The sequence below is a fragment of the Amblyraja radiata genome, chromosome 21 (assembly GCF_010909765.2).
Source record: "Amblyraja radiata isolate CabotCenter1 chromosome 21, sAmbRad1.1.pri, whole genome shotgun sequence".
In the NCBI taxonomy this organism is placed as follows: Eukaryota; Metazoa; Chordata; class Chondrichthyes; order Rajiformes; family Rajidae; genus Amblyraja; species Amblyraja radiata.
In genome coordinates, this window is record NC_045976.1 from 36,362,236 (window position 1) to 36,380,678 (window position 18,443).

The 18,443-nt window shown below is 40.7% G+C and overlaps 1 protein-coding gene across 1 annotated transcript in view; it reads left to right on the top strand.

Annotated features, from left to right (window-relative positions):
- chchd3 (coiled-coil-helix-coiled-coil-helix domain containing 3) overlaps positions 1–18,443 on the top strand; it is a 224,566-nt gene that overhangs the window by 12,058 nt on the left and 194,065 nt on the right. Inside the window, exon 2 of the mRNA XM_033040094.1 lies at positions 936–1,053. Coding sequence (XP_032895985.1) covers positions 936–1,053 — 118 coding nt within the window. The remainder of the gene's footprint in view (positions 1–935; positions 1,054–18,443) is intronic.

Below are 18,443 nucleotides of genomic sequence, written 5' to 3' on the forward strand. Positions count from 1 at the left end.
GGACTGTGATTTTGCTCTATTATGAGTACCCAGTCATATATTACTAATTTATTATATTGTTGATTATTATATATTTATCTGTTTATTATGTTAATGGGCCTGTTGAGCAGCAGCAAATGAGAATTTCATTTTTCCATTGTTCGTACATCTGATAATTAAGCACCCAACTTGACCATAATTATCTGATTGTAATCTGTAGATCTCCATGTAAATTTTAACTTCAATTCCAATTTTTAAACTGGCATTTTGAATGGGATTATATATGTTATCCTTTGAAGAAAACAAATTTCAAGAACTGATAGTATAAAAAAAAATGGTTCTGAGAATATTTCTGCTGTTATGGTGAAAGGAGATTTTGTAGTAATTTTTTTCCGTAAACTTCATAAGCCAGGTTATGTGCGTATATCTTTAATGGAATTTCTGTAAGTTAATCTTGATTTGCGTCTTAAAATTTTAAATTTTGTCTGGTCATGGACAAGCTTCTGCAGCATGAGTAATGTACTGCCACAAAACTATCAATGAAATATTACGCATTTTGTATTTCTGCCAAGGAGGCTGCCTGTAAAAGTCGAAAGTGATAAAGCCAGCCTTGCAAGTGGAGATATTTATCACCAACTGAAAACCTGAATTTTCTTTAAAATTTCATATTAAGACATGTGAAGTGTAGAGATGTAAAAAATATTTCCACACTTCACAGATCATGTCCATGATATGAAATGAGTTCTCTGCTCTGAAATTATTAAGCTATTGAAAGATGAAGTAAATCTTCTGGGAATGTAACTAGTAAACACTACTGAAGTTTTTTTATAAAGTATAGTTTGTGCCTGAAAGATTTAACCTTTTTATTTTACCAATACTGGAAGAATATCCTAGATAGCAATGGTCCTCAAAATTGGGGCTTTGACCTTGACTGTTCCACAATTTTCTCTGAACAGCTCTCCGATAGTGTTATCAGCCGTATGCGAGATGCTTCGCCGTCTACTGAAAAGTCACAACCATCTCCAGAAAAAACTTCAAGTGGAACTTCACCACCTTCTTCTGTCCAGCCAATAGGTATTTTGCAGCTGCATTTTTTTTAAAGTCTGTCCATTTGTGCGGATGCGTATAACTTTAATGATCTACTTAAATTTCCATCTATTATTTTATCATGTGTTATGTACTAGATTAAATCTGTACCAAAAAAAATTGTAAAACATAATTTGTGAGCCTAGAAAATCCAGGTTCAGAAAGTGTTTTTTTAAAATGAGAGAAAGAGAAAAAAAATGGTGAGTGCACGGTAGCAATTGAGATTACAATGCTGCAAAAGCAATATATCATAGCTGTTTAGAAATTTGAAATGTACACAGAATTTTGATCTGCAAGTGGTTTGCAGATTGTAATGTGAGCACGAACTGGATGTGTTTTTTGCATGAAGAGTGAATGCATTGAGGACACTGGATTTTGTCTGTGGAAGAATATTCTGCATTCTGTATCTTCCCCTTTGATCTGCCTATCATACTCGAGTTTGACTGGCTTGTATTTATCTGTAGTAGTATTATCTGATCAGATTGTATGCAAAACAAAGCTTTTGACTGTTCCTAATAGATGTGACAATAATAAACCTAAACCTAAATCAAAACATTGGATATAGTGGAGATCGTTCACCCCTGTAAGAGAATTAGAGTTAAATAATCAGAACCTACAAACCCAATAGGGGGAAATTGCTGGTGGATGACTTGCAAAGTATAGTAGTTGGTATGTTGGTAAGATTGGCACATTACTGGAAGCATGTAATGAGACGAGAGAAGAAATAGAGCCTGTGCTTAAATGTTAACAGTGGAAGGAAATTGGATGGACTGGAATTGGTTTTCTTTGTAACTGTGAAGGGTGATCGGAGATGTAATTGGGATGTTAAAAGATATGAGGGGTTTAGATAGTGTGAAGAAAGGACCCATTTCCTATAGTAGACAAAGGTCAGTAGGCATTGATTTAATAATTAAAAAGGCTTTCGCCCAACGGAACTTGCTGCCTGAAAGGAAATTGGAAAATACATTGAAATTGCGTTCATTTTTGTGCAACAGCCAGTGGGCCGTGAGTTTGAAAATATGAATTGGCCGAATCTTTCTTTCGCCCAACTTTTATGAAGAGTTTGGTTTTCTTCTGAGCTGTAAATTTCTAAACTTCAAAATTATAGTATCCCTCCCACCAACTGTTCTTATGACGATTGAAGCATGTTGCCTAAATGAAGATGATACTTATGTTTGTTTTGTAGTTATTGCCAGTAGAATGACTAATTGCTGTTATTGATCTCGATCAAAACCTTTGAGGTGATGGTTAATTTTAAATTTGAGGATTTAATTCTAAGAATGGAATACATACAGAAGGTATTGAATTGAGTCAACAATGAAGTTATTTAATTGCAGTGAAAAGGATAATGAGTCTTCTCTCAATATATGGTAAATGGAGGGAATTCTTTTTTGTCTGGAATGCACAGAATTAGGTTTCTTAACCTTAAAATTAGAGTTCTATGTGAGTGTGGGAATCTTTTCATGGATGGTGATCTTTAGAGCTACATCAGAAAACATTACTTCATACAAGGTAGACAAAAATGCTGGAGAAACTCAGCGGGTGAGGCAGCATCTATGGAGCGAAGGAAATAGGCAATGTTTTGGGTTGAAACATTGTCTATTTCCTTTGCTCCATAGATGCTGCCTCACCTGCTGAGTTTCTCCAGCATTTTTGTCTACCCCTATTTTCCAGCATCTGCAGTCCCTTCTTAAACATAACTTCATACAAAGTGCTGTTTGAATATGGAACACATAGTTAGTTTTAGTAGCCGAGAAAATTAGGGTGAACGAACTAATGCATGTAAAAGCACTGTTTATGTAGGTTAACTGATTTTACCTGGATGTCGCAATCAGCTCAAGGCCCAAAAGGCTGACACCTATTTCAATTTTTAAGGTACTGCTTCTAACAGGGCAAGTTCAAATAATGATGATTTGAATAATGGGGACATAGTGAAGTCCAGATTCAGCAAATGTGCCATTGCTAATTTTGCAGAAAACCCAATGGGTATCATATAGTTTGAGTTCAACTAAGCTTCAATTCAATTCACTGATAAAATGTGTTTTATTTCTCCTGCTTATCTATAAAGAGAAGAAAGATATTGTATATCTTGGGAAAATGTCATGATGTTAGTTTGGAAAATTAATGGATTTGAGTTGCATGGGAATTCATTTGTAAGCTCAGTAGCTTTGTATCTTCAAGATTAAGTGTCTCCTGTTGTACAGGGTATTCTTCATAAATGTATTGAAAAATTAAATAGACGCATTTAGCCCAGTGGATATAAACAGCAGTTGTTAGTATTGTTTAAGCTACTTTTTTAAGATGTCTTGAATGCTTGTCCTTTGAATCAGAATTAATTTGTTTTAGTTTTAAAATGCTATGCTTGTGATTTTGGTAAACTTTAAATAGAATAGATGAAAACACTGTAACCTGAGATGTTTGCATAAATGATAAAACAATTTAATCAATGTAAAAACATGAAAGCAAGAGTGCTGAACTAACTTGAAACAGGACTTTGCAAAATCAATGGATAAGACTGATGTATATTTGATGGGATAGATTTGCAAAGAAACTGCAAAAATTATTCTCATGCTTCATTTTCTTATTAATCTCACACTCTTCAGATCTAGAATTTAATGCTGTTTCAAATATGATTTGCAAACAGGACAGCTAAAATCAGGCACATTTATATTTGTCAATGTTTAAAAAGTGGTTTCTCTCATTTTTTATGAGGCCTCCAGAAAAAAAAAAAGTTAGATTATACAAGCTGTTTTGGCTCAATATCTAAAGAATCTTTCCTGAAATTATTTTCATGTAATCACTCCGATTTCAGTTCTTTGTTTCAAATTAACATTCAATACCTGTGGCTAAATTTGTTCATGTATATGATAATTTTTCCATACTTGAAATTATCAATAGATGTAGGAGGAAGCAGAAGTAACTCTTGCACCTGTTTTAGTTATTTATTTCGTTATTGAATTATCAAATGATTAATATTGTGTGTAACTGTTATTTATAGATGAAAAATAATTGTAGTTTCCAGCACTTAGTAATGTGCAGTGCAATCGTCTAGATGCAAATAAATGCATCAGTTGACATGTGGGTGTCTCAGCAAACTAAATGCACAATGGGGTTTGCACTCAGTGCTCGCCCTACAAAATCAGTCCAAAATAATGCAATTATTTCATTGCTGTTTAAAATTGCATGTAAATTATGTTAGTATGTGCGATGTCATGAAGTATTTGGTGAGATATAGTTATTGGATCATGCTTGCAGAGGAAATGTTTGCAAAATGCTTTTAATAAAGGCTTGTGTAAGTTAGATATGAGTTTTTTTGAATCAAAGTTGTTTTGCATCAGCCCCAACATATGAACTCTGGTTGTAAGTAATTTCAGGGATTTATATATTAAGCATGCTGTGTTTGTATTAAATTAAAATGGATGTCGGGGCAAGAAAGTTTAGAGTCAATCTGGGATGCTGGATATCTAACAAAGGTTTTATTAGGAAATTTACGGCTCTGAACTACAGTAAATTTGTACAATAATTTAATGTTTATAAAGGTTTTGTGCTCAATATATTATTCATATTTGATTGAAAAGAAAGGCCACTGAATTTTAAAAGTTAATTGGAGTACAGATAAGTAAAATTTCTTATTGGGTTGATTTCCTAAAAGGGAGTGTTAAGGGGTCTCCTAACGATAAATCAATAACACTAATGATAAGTCAATAACAGGCACACAAAGGACTATTTGGCTAATCATATAGCACCTTCTACTTTTATGTAACGAGAACTGAAATACTTCAAATGTTGAAGCTGAGTTTTGACTACTTAAACCTCCTCAAATTCTACATCCCATTTTCAATTTGAAGACAAATAGAGGGTAATTGGTATTCACCCTCTTAATGTGAGGAGACGCTGCACAATTTAGAATCAAGATGATCCATTCCTTCTCTCTAGAGATGCTGGAATAGTTGCATTCAGTAAACTGAAGTTTTGGCTGTTCACTATTCTGGCACTAATTATGGTAATTGGAACTTGGAATTTTACATTAGTTATTGCTTCAGCAATGTCTGATTGGGCAACATGGTGTAAAATTGGCAGAACAGATGTTTTTATTACATATCAATAAGCAGAAACTGATGATCCCGCGAGCCGCGCGGCGAGGGAATGCAAGCGAGTTGTAGCCAGACCCACCAGCAGGTTTGGCTTGCGCGGCATGGACCGAGGAGCACCCGGAGAGACCTGGCAGGCTGCATGGCTGGACACAGGAAGACCCAGCAGGCCGCAGCCCATAGGGAGGAAGCCCCGGCGCCTAGCCTTAACAGTGGAGTGGGCCGTTGGAGATCCTGCAATGGCTTGGAGACGAGCTGGTCTGAGCGCTGCTTCAAGAGGTCATGTGCGTATACCGGACGCGGCCTGCTTCGGCACGGAGCATTGGAGCAGCAATAGAGGACAACAACGGCTATGCTGGGCCAGGCCGACCCTACAATACCGTCAGGACAACAGACCTTCATGGACATGTCAAGAACTCGGCACTTGCAACAACTGGGCTTGAAAATGCCGCCACATCTTGCGACTCTATGCTTTCTTAGTATACTACTACCATACACTTGTACTGTATCTGAGATGCTTATCTAATATGTATCTTAGTGCTTATGTATCATGAAACTTGTACTGAACTGTATACAAAAATGAATTTCACTACCTCGGTACATGTGACAATATAGGACCATTGAATGATAATTGTGACAAAATAGAAAAAAAATTGTGTCTCAGCATTCATTTAATTTTAGTTTATTTTAGAGATACAGCGCGGAAATAGGCCCTTCGGCCCACCGTGTCCGCACCGACCAACAATCCCCGCACACTAACACTACACTACACACACTAGGGACTATTTACAATTATACCAAGCCAATTAACCTACTAACCTGTAGGTCTGGGAGTGTGGGAGGAAACCGAAGACCTCAGAGAAAACCCACGCAGGTCACGCGGAGAACGTATAAACTCCGTCAAACAGCACACGTATCCGGGATCGATCCCGGGTCTCCGGCGCTGTAAGGTGACAACTTTACCGCTGCGCCGCCATGGCCACCCATATTATTTAGTGAGGTTCCAAATAGCTGGTTCCACCTTTCAACATTGTTCAGCTCGATCACCTTAGTAAGAACATTGAAGTTTCTTTAACCTTGGATCAGGGAGAATAATTAGTTCAGGCTTGAGTCGCTGACTTAAAAGGGCACATATTCGGTTGAAGCATAATTGAGTTGACTGACAATTTCCAGACTTAGATAGTTAGGAGGGACTTGGTATATTAACATTAGAATGGAAAACACGACCTCCAAAAGGAACGTCTGACCTTCTGCCACTCACACGTTGGTTACCCCAGACTTACAAAGACTTGCAATAACTCGAGTCAAGTTAATAATAATAATAATAATAATAAATTTTATTTATGGGCGCCTTTCAAGAGTCTCAAGGACACCTTACAAAAATTTAGCAGGTAGAGGAAAAACATGTAAGGGGAATGAAATAAATAGTAGAGACATGACTAGTACACAAAGTAAAGACAGAATTCAATTCAAAACACAATATGAGGCAATTAATGCACAGATGAAAAGGGAGGGAGACGTGGGGCTAAGGATAGGCAGAGGTGAAGAGATGGGTCTTGAGGCGGGACTGGAAGATGGTGAGGGACACAGAATTGCGGATCAGTTGGGGGAGGGAGTTCCAGAGCCTGGGAGTTGCCCTGGAGAAGGCTCTGTCCCCAAAACTGCGGAGGTTGGACTTGTGCATGGAGAGGAGACCGGCTGATGTGGATCTGATGGACCGTGAGGGTTGGTAGGGGGAGAGGAGGTCAGTGAGATATGGGGGGGCCAGATGGTGGAGGGCTTTGTAGGTGAGGATAAGGATTTTGTAGGTGTTCCGGTGGGAGATGGGAAGCCAGTGAAGTTGTTTGAGGACTGGAGTGATGTGATGCCAGGATTTGGTGTGGGTGATGAGTCGGGCGGCTGCGTTCTGGACCAGTTGGAGTCGGTTGATGTAGGTGGAGCTGATGCCAAGGAGAAGTGAGTTGCAACAGTCCAGTCGGGAGGAGATGAAGGCATGGATGAGTCTTTCAGCAGCGGGAGGTGTGAGAGAGGGTCTGAGTTTGGCGATGTTGCGGAGATGAAAGAAGGAGGTTTTAATGACATGGCGGATGTGAGGCTCAAGGGAGAGGGTGGAATCAAAGATCATGCCAAGGTTGCGGGCCTGGGGAGATGGGGAGACAGTGGTGCCGTCGATGGTGAGAGTGGGGTTATTGATTTTGCTGAGTGTGGCTTTGGAGCCTATGATTTGAGTGCAAAAGCACAATTATATATATGCAAGTCTACGATGGTGCAAGAGGTTTGTCCTATTTTGTTACTGAGGTAACAAAGATTACGGTTGTGAAGGTTGGTTCAAGACCCTGATGGTTGCAGGAAAATAGCTATTCCTGAACCTAGTGGTGTGAGACTTCAGGCTTCTATACCATTTGTTCTTTAATTATTACATATTGGCTATAGGGATTCGGGGAGGAGGGAGAATCACATCCCCCAATGCTTGCTTTGGGGAAGGCCTCTAATGACCATAATTTTAGCACAATGCTAATATTTAATATTATGCTGAGAGGTTTGGCTCTCTAATCAGTGTCAGTTACTCCTGACAAAATTGCACAGATCAACTTGTAAATTTGGAATAAATTAACATATGCTGCAAATATACAGGTGTCAATGAGTGCATTAAAAAATTTCCAGAAGTTACTTGATAAAATCCTGCATCAAAGATGATGATGGAATAATAAAAAGCTCATCATGTAGGAGAAGACATCGATATAAGATTGGCCAGTTTTCAGGAAAGGGAGAAGGCATAAATGGATTTAATTTGTCTTGCAAGATGTAACAATTGGTATGCACAGGTATTGGTGCTGAAACATCACACCATTATATTTTGGGTGGAGGCACCAAGGATTACCGTTATGTTTGCTGATGACACCAAGATTGAAGTAAATTTTGAAGAAGATATTTGGCATCAGGGGTGCAAATATATTTTCTCAAGGATGAAAAATTCAGACTTGATTGAGCCATACACATTCCTCAAAGGTATCTTCGTAGGATGGATGTAAAGAGGAGGTTTTGCCTTGCCTGATCTTTTAGAACTAGATGTCCTTGCTTTGTAAAAAAATAAGAGATGTCAATATACATGTATAAAGAGGTTTTTCTTCCCCACCACCAAAGGATTATTAATTTCAGGAATTAGCCTTGATATTAATTTGTGGCGGAGGTTTGAGTAAGTGAATGATCGATTACTCCTAATTTGTGTATACTTGTCTTTTTTTAAATATTTAACTATTTGTTGCTATTTTGATTTATTATTAATTTTGAGGTGATGTTTTACAACGTTTTCATCAAAACAGTACTGGAATTGCCTTCATCAGAAGGACTGAAGTGAATCAAGAAGATAAATCACCAACATCTTCTAAAGGGCAATAGGAGCAAGCACAAAATGCTGAACCTGCCAGCTGTTGCCATATCTGCAAAATTACATAATGTGTTAAATAGTATTCCATAATTTAAGCAGTTCTCACGTGTTCTAAAATATCAGTGACAATTAAAAACCGTATTCCTAATTGGAAGCATAAGTGTGAAGGATTAAGAATTGTTATGGATGCAGTCAACCAAGTCTTGGATGAACTGATCAAGTTTATTTAAGATTACTATTTCTAATGTGGCATGTTGTGGCCTCGATTTATCAAATTAAAGCCATGCTCCAAAATTATGAGCCACTTTCTATTTATAATAGCAATTACCTGTGGTTTCTTTCTGCTCTGTTGTAGTAAATCCATTCAATTATGTGAACTTTAGACCTTTTTGCCAATCCAATCTGTCTAGGAGAGTATTGAAATTGTGAAATCTCGGTAAAGGTAATAAATGTTTTTTCACAAACTGGAACCAGGCAGTAACATAGAAATGAAAGAAGTTGGTCTTTGACCTAGAGACAAGTTTATGTCCATGTGTAGACAAATACTTATCATTTGGGTCAAATGCAAAACCTGGACAGCCAAGAATCTGGTTTGGCTACAGACAGTTCCCACAAAATGTGAAACATGCAAGAATTTGGGTGCGATGAAGGAGATGTTGCCAATCGGTATGTTGCCAATCCTTTTTTTTTCTGTATAATTGTGTTCTTGGTTAGCTCATTGTATTTTAGAATGACATGTATGGAAATAATAGATTTAAAAGCAAGGGTTTTATTCCCTAACTCAAACCACGCTTGAAACGATTTCCCATTACAGGAAAAAAATGGTCATTTGACTTCTTAGGGAAATCATGGACATTTATTTTTCCTGTATGTACATATCATGGCCTCATAGTGCTGCTTTTATAGGGCAATTTTCATCTGTCTAATGTACTTGATTCTCTGAAAAGAAATTCCGGAATGAACTAGTGGAGGAAAGAAATGCAGATGCTGGTCTGAAGAAGGGTCTGGACCCGAAATGTCACCCTTTCCTTCTCTCCAGAGATGCTGCCTGTCCTGCTGAGTTACTCCAGCATTTTATGTCTACCTTTCAGAATGAACTCTGTTTGAGCCAATTTTAGATATCATTCGTGAAAATGAAAGCACATTTTCTTCTGTTCAAGCATGTTTAGAGGCTATTACAAAGATAAGGGAAATAGTTACATCTTTCTCAAGGGGCTTGAATTAGAAAGGGTGGATAAAGGAATGTGTTCCTCCTGTGGGACAAAGTAGATTTGAGTTCTGAGGAAGAAAAGTAAACTCAAAAGGTTAATTGGTGTCTTTTTCCACAGATGCTACTTGACTGGGCTAGTTCTTCCAGCATTCCTGCTTTTGGTTCAGATTCCAGCACCTGCAGTGTAATTCATTTTCAGTTGAATCTTTGTACTGTAATTGGACCATATATGAGATACATTAGGATGTACTTTTTAATTCTTCCAATAGATCGGATTTGACTAATTTATACTTTAAAGTTTTTTGTGTGAAAGTTTGTTTTAAAGAACTTGCATTTTTACATCTGGTTCAGTTCATTTGCTGATACAATTGAAATAGAGTACAGTCCCATAATTAAAAAAATCTATGTTGCATTTTAATCTGCATTTCAATATAATCAGTTTTAATCAAATATTCACTTTTAGTTCCTCTGTGATCTCGCCCTCACAATTTTCCATATGAACCACCATATATTGTTTTATTAATAAAATGACAGGTTATTAATTTTAACCAATCTAGTCTCTTTGAAACATCAGTATTTCACAGTAACGCTTAATTTTGTAGATCAGCCTGACAGCTAATTTTATTTGTCTGAGTATTAAACAGGGTAATCAACATCAAGGGCTTTATCTACTTGGAGACCTTTGAGAACCTGTTATCCCTGAGCATGAAACAATCAAGGATCAAGGCAGTTAAGTTAGAATCTATATAGAAGAGATGAAAAGAAAAGAACTGCAAATTTGGAATAAAACAAAATTATGAGGGGAAAAAAGGAGGTGTGTATAATTAATGAAGAATACAGATTCTGATGTTTTGGGAATCAAAACATGATCATAACTATAAAATCAGAGAAATTTGAGCCCTTTATTGGATTGAACAAATAGATATTTGTGTGTTAATTAAAAGATACACAATTATTCATTCCACAATAACTGCAAGAAAAATGTCAATAGCTGTAGCAGGGATTGGTAGAATATACTCCTGAGATTCAGCTGCCCATAAACATTCATCTCCAACGTATGTGTAGGAAGGAACTGCAGATGCTGGTTTACAACGAAGATAGACACAACATGCTGGAGTAACTCGGCAGGCAGGCAGCATCTGTGCATAGAAATAATCTATCTACAGATGCTGCCTGCCCCGCTGAGTTACTCCAGCATTTGTCTAGCTTGTGTTTATCTGACAACAACATGAACTATGATATTACCCCATCCCCGCTAGATATAAACTGGAGAGACAACACCTCATATTCAGCTTGGGGTAACATAGAATCCAACAGTATGAACATTGAATTTTCCAATTTTAGATAACTACGTAACCCCTCCCTTCTTCCCCAAGTAACCTCACACCCCCTCCCTCCACCCCCCCCCCCCCCCCCCCCCCCCCCCCCCCCACCCCTCGGCCTCACATTATTTCTCCCCGCCCCTTCCACTTACCCACTGAATTGGTCCAGCACTTTGCATTTTCCTTTGTCAACGAAAGCTAGGAAATTAGTAGGAAAGAACTGCAGATGCTGGTTTAAATCGAAGGTAGACACAAAATGCTGGAGTAGCTCAGTCAGACAGGCAGCATCTCTGGAGAGATGGAATGGGTGATGGGTTGGGTCTGAAGAAGGATCTCTACCCGAAAAGCCACCTATTCCCTTCTCTCCAGAGATGCCGCCTGTCCCGCTGAGTTACTCCAGCTTTTTGTGATCTACCTTTTAATCACATCTTACTGGATGAACAGGAAAAATTGTGAATGCTATCTAAATACCATTTTGCAAAATTGCAGGTAAAAAGTGGTCATCATTAATCTGAACACACTTCTTGAAAGTTTATGGTTGTGACCTGCTTCAAGGGAGTCTTTTTCAGTTGTTGTTTGGAATATGAAAGCTCTGTATTTATACCTGAGTTGTGTTGTGAAGTAAATTTTACTCTACAAATTCTCTGAGGAATCATACTGGTAATATTGGTGCCATCATATGATAAACCAGAAATGTTTTTTGCCCTTTCGAGAGTGGGAATTAAATTTTCCTCCATCATCAACAGTAGATTTGTGACTTGTATAAGAGTTTCTTCCCGTTGTGATTTAAATGGATCCATCCAGGCTGACTTAATTCAGATAAACATGAGTTGGTACAGGGGGCAGGGATTCAGATTTCTGGATCATTGGGATCTCTTCCAGGGTGACCTGTATAAAAGGGACAGGTTACACCTAAACTGGAGGCTGATCAACATCCTGGCGGGAAGGTTTGCTGATGCTACACGGGAGGATTTAAACTAGGTTGGCATGGGGTGGGATCTTGTGCAGGACAGAGGTACGTGACAGGCTAAAAGTTGGTATGGAGGGTGGTGTGGGAAAGGTTAGTTGACAGAATAGGCAGGTGAAAGGTGGAAATCGAGGAAGGACGGTTGGTTTAAACTGCACGTATTTCAATGCAAGGGGCCTAACGGGTATGGCAGATGAGCTTAGGGCATGGATAGGTACGATCGACTGGGACGTTGCAGCGATGACTGAAACCTGGTTGAGGGAGAGGTGGGACTGGCAGCTCAATGTTCCGGGGTACAGGAGATTCAGGAGAGACGGGGTGAGGGAAAAAGTGTGAAGGGCAAAGCAGGCAAATGTAAGGAAGCTTGGCTGATGAGGGAAATTGAGACATTAGTCAAAAACAAGAAGGATGCATGGGACAGGTATAGGCAGCTGGGATCAAGTGCATCCCTGGAGGAGTTTCGGGAACTAGGAAGTAAACTAAAAAAGGAAATCAGAAGTGCAAAAAGGGGCCAGGAGATAGCTCTGGTGGGTAGCATTAAGGACAATCCCAAAAGATTTTTTAAATACATAAGGGGGTAAAGGGTAACTAGAGAGGGAGAGAGTGGGATCTTTCAGGAATGAAAGCGGTCACCTTTGTGTGGAACCACACGAGATGGGCAAGGTACTAAATGAGTATTTCTCCTCTGTATTTACTGAGGAGAAAGACAGTCGGACGGAGGAAATTGGAGCAATTACTGGAAGTGTCTTGAGAGCAGTCAAGGTTACTTTCGAAGAAGTACTGAAGGTGCTGTCGTGTTTGAAGGTAGACAAATCTCCAGGGCCTGATCAGATGTATCTGAGGACATTGCGGGAAACTAGAGAGAAAATTGCGGGAGCCCTGGAAGAAATTTATGTCGTCCTTAAATACAGGAGCGGTGCTGGAAGGCTGGAGGGTGGCAAATGTTGTGCCTCTTTTCAAGAAGGGCTGCAAAGAAAATGCTGGGAACTATAGGCTGGTAAGCTTAACATCTGTAGATCGTTATACAGGATGGGCAAGGGCTGATAAGGGATAGTCAGCATAGTTTTGTATGTGGGAGGTCATGTCTGATTTTTTTTGCAGAAGTGACCAAAAAGGTTGATGAGGGCCGAGCTGTAGATGTTGTGTACATGGACTTCAGTAAGGCATTTGACAAGGTTTACGCATGGTAGGCTCCTCTGGAAGGTTACATCTGGAAGGATCCAAGGAGAGACAGCTGAAAGGATAGCAATTTGTCTCCATGGAAGGAAGCAGAGGGTGATGGCGGAAGGTTGTTTCTCGGACTGGAGGCCTGTGACTAGTGGTGTGCCTCAGTGTTCGATGCTGGGCCCGTTACTGTTTGTCATCTAGAGAGGGAGAGAGTGGGATCTTTCAGGAATGAAAGCGGTCACTATTACACCAAGATAATTGTCCTGGAGAAACATCAAATAACAGGGAACTATTTGTTTTAGCCAGACCTCTCCATGCGCTTTCTTCTGGCTTGGTTTATGGGCCAAAGATGGATGTGGAAAGGATGTGGTTCTGGACTCCCCCAACATTGGGAACATTTATCCTGCATCTAGCTTGTCCAGCCCTTTTATAATTGCATACGTTTCTATAAGAAACCCACTCATCCTTCTAAACTCCAGTGAATACAAGCTTAGTCTTTTCAATCTTTCTTCACATGACATCCCGGGGATTATCCTAGTGAACCTACGCTGCACTGCCTCATCGCTGTGCGTGTGTGTGTGTGTGTGAGAGTGTACGTGTGTGTGTGCGCGTGTGCGTGTGTGTGTGTGTGTGCGTGTGTGTGCGTGTGTGTGTGTGTGCGCGTGTGTGCGCGTGTGTGCATGTGCGTGTGTGCACGTGTGTGTGTGTGAGTGTGTGTGTGTGCGTGTGGATGAGAACATACAGGGCAAGATTAGCAAGTTTGCTGATGAGACAAAGTTAGTGGTTTTGCAGATAGTGAAGATGGTTGTGAAAGATTGCACCAGGATCTAGATTGATTGGCCAGGTGGGTGGAGGGATGGTTGATAGTATTTAATACAAAAAGTGTGAGGTGTTGCATTTTGGGTTGCACTACGATCTCGGCTAGAGATCCCAGGCTCCGCGGTGTTTAAAAGTCAGCACCGCCGCGGCTGGAAGCTCCGCAACGACAGCTCCACGATGTTGGGAGTTGGCGGTCTCAGCACTCCGGAGCCCACCGCACGGCGACCCGGGTAAGGCATCGCCCGCTCTGCGATGGCGCCCCAGCGTTGTGCCGCCGCCGCCGAAGTTCTGGCCGGTCCCGGCAGGAAACGCCGCTCCAGTCCCGTTGGTAGGCCGCGAGGAAAGGGCGAAGATACGGCTCAGAAAAAAGCCGCATCTCCGACCAGGTAGGGACTGAGAAATGTAGTTCCCCCACCCCCCACATAAAAAAGATTAGACCTCTAAACGAAACCTTTTAACATACCAAAAAATTAAAAAAGGGTGAAAGGGTGCAGGCTGGGCAGCCATAATCGACTGTGTCCCCTCGGATGTCCACAATACTCGACGGCGCCCCCTCCAATATCTACAAGCCTGACTGTTTTGGTGGACACATTAATTCAGCTTTATTTTACCTTTCAGAATATAGCTCTTCCCACTGAGCCTTAAGTCTTTCTCCCCTTGTCCATCTGTGACACGTGTGCCTCCATTATTTTGACAGTTGCCACTTTCTTCATGGATGATCAGCCATGATCACAGTGATTGCCGCTGCTGGCTCAAAGGGCCGAATGGCCTACTCCTGCACCTATTGTCTATTGTCTATTTCCTCATCTGCTTCAGATCATCATCATCATTGATGTACAATCCTTCTACATCTCCATCCCAAACCCATACTTGAAAAGAGGCAGAACTAGTTTCCCTTCAGTACCACCCTTGTTGTTGCAGCTCTAGACTCTCTATTGAATATAACAATCTCTGATAGCTTGCCTTTCCTATTTACATCGGAACCGATCTGTTCTAACAATTCCAACCGATCAGTCATGCATGTAACATTTACCCTGGTTTTCTGTCTGTACAGTTGTTGCCATAAGCATTTATCTTATTTTCTTGATGGCGTCTAAGATAAGTGTGCATCTTCTGGATTTTCCTGGTACCATTTCATTCACAAATATGCAATGCTCTCCTTTCCACTGGAACCAAAAACCAGTCTGAATAAGAGTTCCAACCCTAAACGTCACCTATCCATGATTTCCAGACGTGCTGCCTGACCCACTGAGTTACTCTAGAACTGTCTTTTTTTTTTAAACCAACATCTGCAGTTCCTGGTATTAACTAAAAACGGTTGTTTTCCCACTTTTCTGGTTAACCTTAAATGTTGACAGTGTGTGTACGTCTCGCTCTGCAATCACTGACTGTTCTGCTGAATATCTCGTGCACATTTTAGTGCAGATTTCCAGGATCTAGTTCGTGTTTCCTGGTCATTATAGATCTTTTGTCATGGCATACTGTACCTGTGCAGAAAGTATTTTAATAGCACAAATATTACTCATTTTTTAATCAAAAGAATAGACTGCCTTGCCTTCATCTTCTAATCAATCATTTTCGAATAATATATTAAATATATTATCCATCACTTCTGTTGCAAATTCAACAGTTGCCAAGAAAAAAAATACTCGAGATCAACATCATACAGAATGTTATGGAAATACCCTAAAGTGAAAAATAAGTTTGTTTTTGGTGACATATTGCCAGTTTAATCTCAGACGGTCTTCAGGCAAAAACATTTCCACAAGAACATTCAGTTTTTGCAGCCTGTGTCGCCCACTCACTCATTTAAGCATTAAACCTCAAACTCAAAACTGTCAGTTTGTTATAATGCATTCCTGCCATCTGCACATAGATCTTGGAATGAGAGATTTTTCTTTTTAGTTTGTAATAGATAAACAGCAGGTCTACTTGCCACCTGCCTTGTAAAAAGAAGGTAATTTATTTGAAATCATTTTGATTCAAAGTTACAGTGGAAGATAAATGGTTAGCAGGAGTCTGTTATCCATAAATGACTGATAGTTTTTTTTAAATCCTTTACCAGAGACGGTAGACAATAATTCAATTTACTGTTCTATCCTGAATGCTGGTATCTGCCAGCTGTTATTTAGCACTGATATTATATTGCCTCGGTTATTTTGCTGTTTTCTAGCACTGATTTTTTTCATTGTTCGACAATTTGAAATGCTCTGATGTTTATCAAATTTCTGTTTTTGTTAAATGATTCTAGAGAACTCATTGGTAACCAAGGCAACCATTTAATTATAATATCTGATGTCATTGTAAGTGTGCTGGTCAGTAGCGACCCTGGTTTTGTTTTAATGTGAAATGTCATGTTTTTAAAAAATAGGTACTTAATGAATTTGTAACTTAGACTCTGTGTAGGGAGCAATTCGATCACAGTGACCTGAATTAAATTTCAGTTTGTTTCATGCTTAATACGTGTGGTGTTTGCACAATTTCTTTACTATGGCACAACCTTAGCATTAAATAGTGCTACATTGGACTGTTGATATTATTGGTTTTCTTATATTGTGAGTTCAGTTTATTTTCTGCTGGACATATATAAAAATTGAGGCATTTGCAAAATAGTAAGAAGCCATTCGGATGATTGGGTCTCTCACAAATGTGTGTAAAGAAATTAAAAACTATTCGTGTTTAAGAAAGAACTGCAGATGCTGGAAAAATCGAAGGTGGACAAAAATGCTGGAGAAACTCAGCGGGTGAGGCAGCATCTATGGAGCGAAGGAATAGGCAACGTTTCGGTCGAGACCCTTCTTCATACTGATGGGGGGGGCGGGAAAAAGAAAGGAAGAGGCGGAGACAGTAGGCTGTGGGAGAGCTGGGAAGGGGAGGGGAAAGAGGGAGAAAGTAAGGACTACCTGAAATTGGAGAAGTCAATGTTCATACCGCTGGGGTGTAAACTACCCAAGCGAAATATGAGGTGCTGCTCCTCCAATTTGCGGTGGGACTCACTCTGGCCATGGAGGAGGTCCAGGACCGAAAGGTCGGATTCAAAATGGGAGGGAGAGTTGAAGTTCTGAGCAACCGGGATATCAGTTATTGCGAACTGAGCGGAGGTGTTGGGCGAAGCGATCGCCAAGCCTGCGCTTGGTCTCACCGATGTAGAGCAGTTGACACCTGGAACGGCGGATGCAATAGATGAGGTTGGAGGAGGTGCAGGTGAACCTCTGCCTGTCCTGGAAAGATTGCTTGGGACCTTGGATGGAGTCAAGGCGGGAGGTAAAGCGACAAGTGTAGCATTTCCTGCGGTTGCAAGGGTGGTTTGGGTGGCAAGGGACGAATTGACCAGGGAGTAATGGAGGGAGCGGTCTCTGTGGAAAGCCGAAAGGAGGAAGGAGATGGGAAGATGTGGTCAGTGGTGGGATCCCGTTGGAGGTGGCAAAAATGTTGGAGGATTATCTGTTGTATGTGATGGCTGGTAGGGTGGAAGGTGAGGACAAGGGGGACTCTGTCCATGTTACGAGTGGGGGGGATGGGGAGCTACGGGATATAGAGGAGACCATGGTGAGAGCCTCATCTATAGTCGAAGAGTGGAACCCCCATTCCCGAAAGAATGAGAGCACCTCTGATGCCCTGGTTTGGAACACCTAATCCTGGGTGCAGATGCGGCGTAGACGGAGGAATTGGGAGTAGGGGATAGCGTCCTTACAGGAAGCAGAGTGGGAAGAAGTGTAGTCCAGATAGCCATGGGAGTCAGTGGGTTTGTAGTAGATGTCGGTCAGTAGTCTGTCGCCTGCGATGGAGATGGTGAGGTCTTGAAATGGTAGGGAGATATTGGAAATAGTCCAGGTAAGTTTGAGTGCCGGATGGAAGTTAGTGGTGAAATGGATGAAGTCAGTGAGTTCAGCATGGGTGCAGGAGGTAGCACCGATGCAGTCAATGTAGCGGAGGTAGAGTCAGGGATAGGGCCACGGTATGCCTCGAACAAGGATTGTTCGACATACCCTACTTAGTAAGAGGCAGGCATAGCTGGGGCCCATGCGCATGCCCATAGCTATGCCTTGGATTTGGAGGAATTGGGAGGAGTCAAAGGAAAAGTTGTTGAGGGTAAGGACGGGGATTGGTTGGTTCTGCGGTTGAGGAAGAAACGGAGGGCATTAAGACCCTCCTGGTGGGGGATAGAGGTGTAGAGTGACAGGACATCCATGGTGAAGATGAGGGAATGGGGGCCAAGAAAACGAAAGTCATGAAGGAGACGAAGAGCGTGTGAGGTGTCTTGGACATAGGTAGGGAGGGATTTGACCGGAGGGATAGGATGGAGTCGTGGTATGTGGAAATATGTTTGGTGGGACAAGAACAAGCAGAAACAATGGGGTTTGTGGATTTTGGGGAGAAGATAAAATCGGGCCATGCGGGGGTGGGGAACAAT